Raw genomic sequence first — 11,881 nt, 5'->3', positions numbered from 1 at the left:
TAGCACTCTACCACTTGAGCCATAGTGCCACTTCCTGCTTTTTTTTGTGTATGTGGTACTGAGGAATCAAACCCCGGGCTTCACGTATGCGAGGCAAGCACTCTACCACTAGGCCACTTTCTCAGCCCTGATTTTTTTTTCAAGAAAATTTTTGAAATGACAAGTTTCTAGAAAAACAAAGGACAGATTTATTAGTTGCCAGAGGCCAAGGATGGGGCATAAGGAAGACACAACAGGTAGGAGTTTGATTAACCAGGGGCCATAAAAAGGACCCATGTACCATTGGAAGTAGTCAGTGTCTGGTAAGACCCTAGGTGATTAAACTTTGAGAAACATCAGTGGGGGTTGGGAAGGTGGCTCAGTGGTAGAGTGCTTGCCTTGCATGCATGAAACCCTGGGTTTGATTCACCACTTAAGCAAAAACAAAATACAAAAAATGGAAGTGGTGCTGTGGCACAAGTGGTAGAGTGCTAGCCTTGAGCTGAAGAGCTGAGGGACAGAACCCAGGCCCAGAGTTCAGGCCCCATCACCGACAAAAAGAAAAAAAAAAGAAAGAAAGAAAGAAAGAAAAAGAAAAATAAGAGAAAAATAAGAAAAATATCATATCTACTAAATGCAACTTGACCAGATACCACTGTCAGGCCTCTTTGTCTCCCAAGGCTATAAGGAAAAATACAATCATGTGCTGCGTGGAAAATGGGTAAAACGCTGGAAGAAAACAAAATAAAGGGTGGGAAGGTGGCTTAGTGGTAGAGTGCTTGCCTTGCATGCTTGAGGCCCTGGATTGGATTCCTCAGCACCACATAAGCAGAAAAAGTTGGAAGTGCTGTGGCTCAAGTGGTAGAGCGCCAGCATTTAGTCCTGGTTGCAATACTATGCTGTACCCTTACAAAACATTAACTTTTGAGGAAACTGATCAAGGTATTCAAGGAATGTTTTATATCTAATAACTACTGATTCTAGTCATGATTTGATTTAGAAAAATCTAATATTTATGATAAGCCATAACATGGCAGTGTTTTTTTTTTTTGAGGGGGGGTGGTCCAGTCATGGGGCCTGAACTCTGGGCCTGGGTGCTGTCCCTCAGCTCTTCAGCTCAAGGCTAGCGCTCTACCACTTGAGCCACAGCGCCACTTCCGGCTTTTTTCTTTTTGCTTATGTGATGCTGAGGAACAGAACCCAGAGCCTCAGGCATGCAAGGCAAGCACTCTACCACTGAGCCACCTTCCCAGCCCCAGCATTTGTTTTTATAGAGAGAACTGAGCTTGAGGTTACTTGTCTAAGATTACAGAGCTAATGAGAAAGTAGGCTGGGATTCAAATGCAGGTCTGTACAGCTTCAAAGGCCATGGACTTATCACAGAACTATCTTGAGATGACAACTGTCATTCTTTCTGCTAAAATGAAGGCAATAAAGAAACTTTTGCTTTAGCTTGGGAAGCCAGGGACTAGGCAAAGGAACCAAGACTACTACTATAAGGGTTTCATTCTAAGATTCTTACAAACAAGTAGTTTTTAAGCTAAATATGAAATTGAGTAAGATCACTAATAGAAAACCCCAAATTACCCACATCTGATTAGTAATATTAGTTTCGGAATAAGAAAAAAAATCTTAAACCAAGTTTCAGCAAAATAACTTTATTTCCTAACACATGGTACACACGTACACCCACCTGTGCTCCAATTGCACATCTGTTCACAAATGACTTCCAAACCACCGCTGCCCCCACAGCTAAGATGTGCTAAAAGTTACCTTAGTTGGCATACGTAAAATGCCTCTAGACAGAACATTCTGAATAGATTGGATTGGGTCACAGCAGAATTTGCATTAGTCAGATGAGTCTATAAATTTAAAGCTTTGAGAAGCTACTACTTTTACTTCTAATACTTCCAGATAAATAGGATGCAGAAAACCAGCTTGTACTCCAGAGAAATTGTATCAGTTTTTCTGGTGATGGAACCATTTATCCACTGTAACCAAACAACAGAAAAACAAATTAGAATCCCCATTACGAACCAAAATTGTCAACATATAAGTGCATTCATTTTAGTGGACTCTACTACAGAGAACTTAAAGCAAACTTAAACTTAAATGTAAAGCTGCACCCTAGCAAAACAGTTTTTGTCTGGGCCACAATGTTTTTATCTGGACTTCACTTTTCTTTTTTGTCAGTACTGTGGCCTCAAGCTCTTGAGCAGCTTTTTCTCTCACAATTAGTGCTCTACAACTTGAGCCATGCCTCCAGTTCCAGCTTTTCTTCTGGTTAATTGAAGATAAGAGTCTTGAGGATGTGTCTGTGTCTGCCTAAACTGTCTTCACACCTCAATGTTCAAATTTGCCTTGTGAAAATTAAAAATGTGTTTGTGTAATCACCTAATCTCAATTAAAGAAAAAAAGTGAGAGAAGGGATGGGTTAAGAGAGATGGATGACAATGTTGTCAGACACTTTGTACTCATATACTGTTTTGTAGAATGGGAACTTCTTTGTTTTGTTTTCTTCCGTCGCAGGGCTTGAACCCTGGGCTTGGGAGCTGTCCCTGCTTTTCAGCTCAAGGTGAGCACTCTACCGCTTGAGCTACAACACCACTTCCGGTTTCCTAGTGGTTTATTGTTGATAGAGTCTCATGGACTTTCCTGCCCGGGCTGGCTTTGAAACGTGATCCTCAGATCTCAACCTCCTGAGTAGCTAGGATTATAGGTGTGAGCCACCAGTGCCCAGCTAGAATGGGAACTTCTTTGTATAACTACTTAAAGATAAAAAAAAAACAAAACACAAAAACTCCTCAATGTTCAGATCGCAGCCTCCTGAGTAGCTAGGATTATAGGTGCAAGCTGCTGATGCAGGGCTCATCTTTCTTACATTAACTATAATGCAATTTAAAAAAATTAAGTGACAGACTCCTTTCTTATCAGAAAAACAAAAAACAAAACAGATTCTTAAGATCTAAAGGGGGAGAAAGCTGCTTTATAGAGGTATCTACCCAGACTTCAAACATTGTGGTTACTGCTTGGATCTCAAGAGTGATAGGAAGTGGCACTGAATACAATCAATCTGGAATGTTTCTGTTCCTTCCTTTTCTCTCTCTATATATTACATGGTGTATCAAAATAAACACACATATATAAGCATGGAGCATATTATATCAAGTGACATAATTCAGGTACAAAAAGACACCTACACTTATTATATGTGGAACACTTAGACATATAAGAATAGACAATGGAAAGGTGCTCTTAAGGGTCTAGGGAGTAGGGACAGGTAGACCACAAAAGGGAGATGCTGATCAAAGGGTTCAAAGCTGCAATGAGACAGGAGGAATAAGCCTTATGGATTTTTAGTACACAGGATGCTGACTATATTAAATAGCAATACATTGTCCATTTCTTTTGTTAGTACTTTGAACTGAACTCAGGGCCCAGTGTGTGAGAGTCTCATATTTTGTCTATTTCTTTGATGCAGGGGATTAAGCTCAGGACCCAAATACAATAAGCACAAGCTACATATGTAGCTCAGCTCCACTGCATATTTCAAAATGGCTAACACATTAGATTTTTAAAGTTCACTACACATAAAAAAATGTGAAGTAACAGATTAGCCAGATTTAATCATTTTACATATTGAACATTTGTGAAAGCATCACATTGTACTCCATAAATATATCATTATTTTTCAGTTAAAAAAATTTTTTTGTCATGGGATTTGAACTCTGGGCCTGCGCACTGTCCCTGAGCTCTTCAGCTCAAGGCTAGCACTCTACCACTTGAGCCACAACACCACTTGTGGTTTTCTGGTGGCTTACTGGAGATAAAGAATCTCACGGACTTTCCTGCCCAGGCTGGCTTTGAACTGCAGTCCTCAGATCTCAGCCTCCTGAATAGCTAGGATTACAGGCATGAGCCACTAGCACCCAGCTTCAGTTAAAAAAAATTGATATGCACATTTAAGTTTCCATACAAGTCATTTCTAATGTAATTTTACTAGACTCTGGACTTACCATCTGTTGGTACTGTGCAGGCAGATTCACATGGCGGTGGTAACTAAAATGTTAAAATATATTCATTAGTCCTAGGGCAAAAAAGCTAAAAGTGTACTGGCAAAAAAAAGAGTCTAGCATTGTAGTACACTCCTATAACCCTAGAATTCAAAAGGCTACAACAGAAGAATAGAGAATTTGAGGCCAGCCTCAACATCACAGCAAGATGCTCTCTCAAAACAAAGAAGACTATCTGACTTTTTAGGCTCTAAAAATAACTTACAACATATAGGAACAAGGAGGGTGTGCTCCACTGCTCAAAGATATTAACAACTTAAAAGTTTTTTACTTTTAAGGACCTATAAAATTAATACAATTTTTTGAAATAAAATATAAAAATTTATATATAATGATTCCATATATACAATATATACACAAATGCAGACAGTGTTCTCATTGAAAAACTATGATAATTAACACTAGTTTTTCCCTTTCAGTTTTTCTTACTCATCTCAACTTTGTCAGGACACATATGTAAACAATGATGAATCTGAATGTACAAGGTTCACCAATAAAGTTGTCTTTTCCTATTAGACCAAGATCATGTTCTTAGCTTCCTGCCAAAGCTGGGCACACACACACACACACACACACACACACACACAGACACACACACACACACACACACACAGACACACACACACACAGACACACACACACAGACACACACACAGACACACACACAGACACACACACACACACACACACACACAGACACACAGACACACACACACACAGACACACAGACACACACACACACACACACCCAACACACTCAGATGTAGTCTCTTGGGCTTTTCTGCCTGGTCTCATCTAGAACTTCAATCTTCCCAATCTCAGCCTCCAATGTAGCTAAGATGCCATGTATATAGCACAATACCCAGCTATTGATTGAGAGAGGCTTAGGGAACTTTTCTGCTCAGGCTGGACTCAAATCATGATCTCTTAATCTAGTTTCCCAAGTGGCTAGGGTTACAGGCATAAGCCACTGTCTCTGACTTCTGTTTTTAATGCTTTCATGAAAATAATTTTCTTTTTTTTTTTTTTTTAATTTTTTTGGGGTCCGGTCGTGGGGTCTGGGCCTGGGCGCTGTCCCTCAGCTCTTCAGCTAAGGCTAGCGCTCTACCACTTGAGCCACAGCACCACTTCCGGCTTTTTTCTTTTTGCTTATGTGGTGCTGAGGAATCAAACCCAGGGCCTAAGGCATGCAAGGCAAGCACTCTACCACTGAGCCACCTTCCTAGCCCATGAAAATAATTTTCAGATGATCTAATTATATCTTTTGGTTAAGCCCAAATCAGATAATTGTACACAGACAAAACTGTTGCTCTTATAGACATTTTACTATTTCATATCAAAGTCTTTTCTAGTGTTATAAACCATTACTGCAATGGTACCCTGAAGTTGGTAATTTCCTCAGCTGATTCAAGTACATTCCAATGGGTTCCCTTGTTGAAAACCCCTCAAAGTGGATAGACATTTGGGTCACTCAGTATATTCTAAAATCAAGTTGACTTTTGACTTTTACAAATTATACGACTTTGTTTATGACTGATTGATCAGGGCCACTCAGCAGTTCCTCTCCTCAGTCTAGTGCCTACTTATATGTGCTTATGTACTACGTGTCCTAATTTCAATCCTTCATACAGAAATATGTACATAGGGGCTGGGAAGTTGGCTCAGTGGTAGAGCGCTTGCCTTGCATGCCTGAGGCCCTGGGTTCGATTCCCAGCACCACATAAGCAAAAAGAAAAAAGCCGGAAGTGGCGCTGTGGCTCAAGTGGTAGAGCACTACCTTGAGCTGAAGAGCTGAGGGACAGCGCCCAGGCCCAGAGTTCAGGCCCCACGACCGGACCCAAAAAAAAAAAAAAAAAAAAAAAAGAAATATGTACATAGGAGGTACTCAAATATTTGTTGAAAGTACTTCTTCTCCCATCTAGCGTGTATCTTTTAGCCATCCCATTCTCTCATTAAAGGAAATGAATACATACAGCATCCACAATGGCCTTGGCAGCATCAGGATCACACTTGAAGGGGCTCTCAGACACTGTTGTATTCATACTATGGAAAAAATCCCAAAGTGAGTGGTCATGACAAAACAACAACAACAACGACGACAAGTCTCTCTTTTTCTGTGTGTGCTAGCTAGTATTGGTATTTGAATTCAGGGACTGGGTTCTCTCTCTTAGCTTTTTCACTTCAGTTTTTTTTTTTGGTGGTTAACAGGAGATAGTCTCATGGACTTTCCTGCCTGAGCTGGCACTAACTGTGATCCTCAGAATTACCAACATAAGCCACCAGTGTCTGGCAAAAATGCTTTTCTCTTTTTAAAGAGAAAATGGTGGAACACGTGATCTTTAAGTTGGGATGAATTGAAAGCTTGTTCACCTATATTAAACGTTCAAATTGATTTTAGCAAGGTACATATATTCTTTTTTTTTTTTTTTTGCCAGTTCTGAGGCTTGAACTCAGGACCTGGGCACTGTCCCTGAGCAATTTTGCTCAAGGCTAGCATTCTACCACTTGAGCCACAGCATCACTTCCAGCCTTTTCTGTTTATGTGGTACTGAGGAATCAAACCCAGGGCTTCATGCATGCTAGGCAAGCACTCTACCACTAAACCACCTTCCTAGCCTAGTACATATATTTTTATGACTCAGCTATTCAACAGTTAGTTAGCAAGTTCAGATTTAAAAATCTGAGATCTCTCTGTAGTTCTCATTGAAAGAGCTGGGAAAGCAAATTAAAGTAAGAAACACATCTTTCCTAGTGGGAAAAAAAAAAAAATCAAAGCAACCACCATAACAAATCCTGTCTCTATTAGTGCTGATCAAAGATTTGAAATATGTATTTCTGGCTGTAACTGGTTGTAACTATAAACTGTTTGGCATTTCTGAAAAATAACTCAGCAAAATATATGCAAAAATCTTTAAAAACTTCATAGGCTTTGATAGGAAAATTCTGCCTCTAAGACCCCAAGATTGAAGCAACATCTATGAAAATATTCACCATATGCCTATTTCAAAAACTGGACATAATTCATTATAATCAATATACATAATTAAAATAATTTGAGGATATGGATGGGACTGAAAAAATGGGCAAGAATGATGGAAAGTGTAACATTAATCAAGATGCATTGTACTCATAATCTGATTTGTTGAACCGAAATCCTCTTGTACAACTACTTAAAATTAAAAAAAAAAAAAAAAGAATCTTGGAAGAGAAGACAAAAGAAATTAGACATAATTAAAATGTCTAACAAGAGGAATAATTAAAACACTTTATCTAGGGCTGGGAGTGTAGCTAATGTGTTAGACTAATTGCCCAGCAATGCACAAAGCCCCAGAAATTAGACATAACTAAAATATCCAACAAGAAGGAATGATTAAAAATACTTTATCTAGGGCTGGGAGTGTGGCTTATGTGGTAGAGTACCTGCCAAGCAATGCACAGGCCCCAGGTTCAATCTCTAGTACTCAAAAACAAAATGGAACAACAACAAAAATTCATGAATCAAGTCATACACAGAATGGAATGCTATGTAACAGTATTATGGAGAGATGCTTATAATACAATGTTAAATTAAAAAAACATAAATTGTGCATAATATAATCCTAAAAAGAGGTAGGAGCTGAGAATGTAGCTTAGTGGTAGAGTGCTTGCCTAGCATGCATGAAGCCCTGGGTTCGGTTCCTCAGTACCACATAAACAGAAAAAAAAGGTCTTAGGGGCTTTGCACATGACAGACAAATCCTGTATCACTGAGTTTATCCCAGGTCCTAACTCCCTTTGTATTTGAACTTGGACCTTACACTTGCTAGGCAAGTACTCTACAATTTGAGCCAAACCTCCACTTTCAGCTTTTTGCTGGTTAATTGGAGATAAGAGTCTTAAAATCCTCAGATTCAACTACCTGAGAAACTAGGATTATATATAGGCAGGACTACAAACACCTGGAACTTAGTTATTATTATTATTATTATTATTTTGCCAGTCCTGGGGCTTGAACTCAGGGCCAGGGCACTGTCCCTGAGCTTCTTTTCCTCAAAGCTAGTGCTCTACCACTTGAGCCACAGTGCCACTTCGAACTTTTTCTGTTTATGTGGTACTGAGGAATAAAACCCAGGTCTTCATACATGCTAGGCAAGCACTCTACCAATAAGCCACATTCCCAGCCCATAGCTATTAAATTATTTATATCAAGAATAGCATCCTGAAGCTCAGAGCCTTTCCCAATTATTCTCACATAGCTCTCACTCACTTGATGGCTTTGGTCTGTACTTATTCAGTGTCTTACAGGCATTTTTAAGTTGTTTATGTATTTCCCTTCCCATTTACTTGAGCACTAGCTGACAAACCAGTTCTTTTCTAAGCAAGAGTAATAGTATATAGCATTTTGTGGTTGCTAAAACCTTTGATGCAAACAGATCTGTTTTATGTGTTAAACACAGAGAAACATTACAACTTACCAACTGATTCCTTTTCCATCTGTTTTCTTAGTCACTAATGCTTTCCAATAGTCATGAGTGCTTTTAATAATATCAACTGCAAAGGCCTATAATTTGAAGAGAGAGGCATTACAATGATAGATAAGTGATGTTTTTTTACTATCAATATTTCCATAAAGTCTGATACTTTGTCTCTTTTCAATCACTTCCTTAAAAATAGGAGAGAACATTTTTTTTTCCTTTTTTCTTTTTGCCACTCTGGGGCTTGAACTCAGGGCCTGAGTTCAAGGCTAGCACTCTACCACTTTAGCTACAGCATCAATCCTTGATTTATTTATTTTTTTGGTCGGTTGTAGAGCCTGAACTCTGGGGCCTCAGCCCTTCAAGCTCAAGGCTAGCACTCTACCACTTGAGTCACAGCGCCACTTCTGGTTTTTCTGCTTATGTGGTGCTGAGGAATCAAACCCAAGGCCTCATGCATGCAAGGCAAGCACTCTACCACTAAGCTACATTCCCAGCCTGAGAACTTCTTTTTTTTTTTTTTTTTTTTTGGTGCGTTGGTCATGGGGCTTGAACTCCGGGGTTGGATGCTGTCCCTGAGCTCTTCAGCTCAAGGCAAGCTCTCTACCACTTGAACCACAGTATCACTTCTGGATTTCTGAGTGGTTTATTGGAGATAAGAGTCTCACAGACTTTCCTGCCTGGACTGGCTTTGAATGGTAATCCTCAGATCTCAGCAGTTTGAGTAGCTAGGATTATAGGCATGAGCCACGGGCACCCGGCTATGAGAACATTTTTTTAAAGACAAGTATTTCACTATGTAGCCCAGGCTATCTTCAAACTTCTGATCCTCCTGCCTTTGGTTCCCAAATATTGGGATTACAGTAGTATATATCAAACACAGTAAGGACATTTAAATAAATAAGCATCTATAGAATTTTATGAACTTTGATGGGAATATGGTCAAATTTTAAGTATTAACACATAGTTCTATATGACATATTACCTTATCTTTAAATTCTGCATTGAAAGCAAACTCATTTTCTGGTTTTCCATCTGGAACCTTGTACCTTCTAAACCAGTCCACAGTCGCTTCTAGATATCCAGGTTTCAGCCGTTCAACATCACTAATATCTAAGGAAAGAACAAACACATTACCTGATATGTAAGTAATTATTTATGCATCGAGAAAGCTATACATTGGATCATCAAAAAGTTCAAGATAATATTGGAGCTGACCTGATTGTTGAAAAGAGAATCCCATGTAAGAAAAAGAAATCATCTAGTGTGTCAGACTAGTTCTGACATTAAATATGAGAGGAGCAGATTAGTATGACAGTAACTGCTATTAGGGTAACTGTAAGGAGAAATGAAATAACTGAGGTGAAATAATGAAATTAGTTTAGTAAGCGTGGATAATTCCTATAAGAAGAGTATAAAATACTAATGAAGCCAAGTAGAAACTATTTCAGAGAGCCACATGCCAATTACATACTAATGGACAGAAAAACATACTAGCTGGGTGCCAGTCTTCATCCTTACAATTCTAACTACTAGAAGGCTGAGATCTGAGGACTGAAGTTTGTAGCCAGAAAAGGCAGAAAAGTTTATGAGAGTCCATCTCCAATTAACTAGCAAAAAGTTATGCTGGAGGTATGGTTCAAATGTTAGGAATACAAGGCTTGAGCAAGCAAACCAAGTGAGAGTGTAAGTGAATTCAAGCCATAGTATTAGTACAAAGGGAAAAAGATATATGAGGCAATACCCGTTGGCTTCAAGTTTTATTTTATTTTTATTGTCCTGGGGATAAAATGGAGGGTCTTGTCCATGCTATTGAAGCACTTTACCACTGAGCTACATCCTCAGTCAATCGGTAACATTTTATTTATTTTTTTTTAAGTTTTTTATTGTAAGGATACTATACAGAGGGTTACAGTTACATGAGCAAGGTAATGAGTACACTTCCTATTGAGCATTGTTACCCTCTCCATTGTTTTCCCCCTACCATCCCTTCCTTCCCTACCTTCCCTGAGGTTCTTTTTTTTTCTTTTAATTGTGGTTAAGTGATTACATAATTTCCAGAATTTCACAGTATTGTGGAATAATGATGCTCATTTAAAGTCACAAGTTCATTCTAACTTTCCTGGAGCAAATTGTCTATCACAGTCTATAACATATAACAGTGTACACTATACACCATACATGTTTATCAGCAGCATGGGAATATTTAGTAGTGGTTCGACCAGATGAGTGGGAGTTCTTTGTTTCTTAAGTCCTGTTAATTTTGTCGTATCACCTAACATTTTGGATTTAGCATCCACTTATCAGGGAGACCATGTACCGTTTGTCTCCTTGCTCTTGGCTTACCTCGCTCAACATGATTCCTTCTAGCTCCATCCATTTCCCTGCAAATGCCATTATTTTGTCATTTCTAATGACTGCATAATATTCCACTGTGTATAGATACCACAATTTTTGGATCCATTCATCTGTGGTGGGGCATTTGGGTTGTTTCCATAACCTAGCTATTGTGAACAGTGCTGCAATAAACATGGAGGTACATGTGTCCTTGTACATTGGTTCCTGTTGTTCAGGGTAGATGCCTAGAAGTGGTATGACTGGGTTGTAAGGGAGGTCAATCTTTAGTTTTCTAAGGATCCTCTAGACTGCTTTCCAAAGTGGTTGTATAAGTGTACATTCCCACCAGCAGTGTAATAGGGTTCCTCTTTCTCTGCATCCCTTCCAGCATTTGTCGTTGGCTGATTTGAGGATGTGGGCCATTCTGACTGGGGTAAGGTGGTATCTCAGGGTTGTCTTTATTTGCATTTCCTTCACCACCAGGGATGATGAACATTTCCTCATGTGTTTCATTGCCATTTTTATTTCTTCATCTGAGAAGTCCCTCTTTAGTTCCCTTGCCCATTTAAGTAATTGGTTTGTTAGGTTTGGGAGGGATTAGTTTATTGAGTTCCCTGTATATACAGGATGTTAACCCCTTGTCTGATATATTGCTGGTAAATACTTTTTTCCCAGTTAGCTGGTTGTCTTTCTAGCTTGGTTGGGATAGATTTAGCTGTGCAGAAGCTTTTTATTTTAAGGTAGTCTCATTTGTTGAGTCTCTCTCCAATTTGTTGTGACCCTGGGACTCTGTTCAGGAAGTTCCTTCCTGTGCCTATTAGTTCTCCTACTCTGTCCTGCAGTAGTTTCAGAGATTCAGGTTTAATGTTAATGGGTAACATTTTAAACTTGGTAATTTAGGTATTTCTCAATTCCAATGAGTTAGTTTGGGCCAACAGAAAAGCCAAACTACTGTTGGATGTAAACAAATAAAAGACACAGCACTAAAAAGTCAATCATGAAAGGGAAATACATTCACAGCAGGAGTTAATTTATATT

At 39.0% G+C, this 11,881-nt stretch overlaps 1 protein-coding gene across 1 annotated transcript in view; it reads right to left on the bottom strand.

Annotated features, from left to right (window-relative positions):
* Window positions 1–1,617: 1,617 nt before the first annotated feature.
* The window catches only part of Ppa1 (inorganic pyrophosphatase 1), a 32,993-nt gene continuing 22,729 nt past the window's right edge, over window positions 1,618–11,881 (bottom strand). Inside the window, exons 7-11 of the mRNA XM_070020925.1 lie at window positions 9,492–9,619; window positions 8,507–8,592; window positions 6,026–6,095; window positions 3,996–4,038; window positions 1,618–1,970 (exon numbers count right to left, since the gene is read on the bottom strand). Coding sequence (XP_069877026.1) covers window positions 1,939–1,970; window positions 3,996–4,038; window positions 6,026–6,095; window positions 8,507–8,592; window positions 9,492–9,619 — 359 coding nt within the window. The 3' untranslated portion in view covers window positions 1,618–1,938. The remainder of the gene's footprint in view (window positions 1,971–3,995; window positions 4,039–6,025; window positions 6,096–8,506; window positions 8,593–9,491; window positions 9,620–11,881) is intronic.

Source organism: Dipodomys merriami, unplaced genomic scaffold (assembly GCF_024711535.1).
Source record: "Dipodomys merriami isolate MVZ:Mamm:240054 unplaced genomic scaffold, mDipMer1.0.p SCAF_14, whole genome shotgun sequence".
NCBI classification, from domain to species: domain Eukaryota; kingdom Metazoa; phylum Chordata; class Mammalia; order Rodentia; family Heteromyidae; genus Dipodomys; species Dipodomys merriami.
This window is presented reverse-complemented; position numbering and strand designations above follow the sequence as displayed.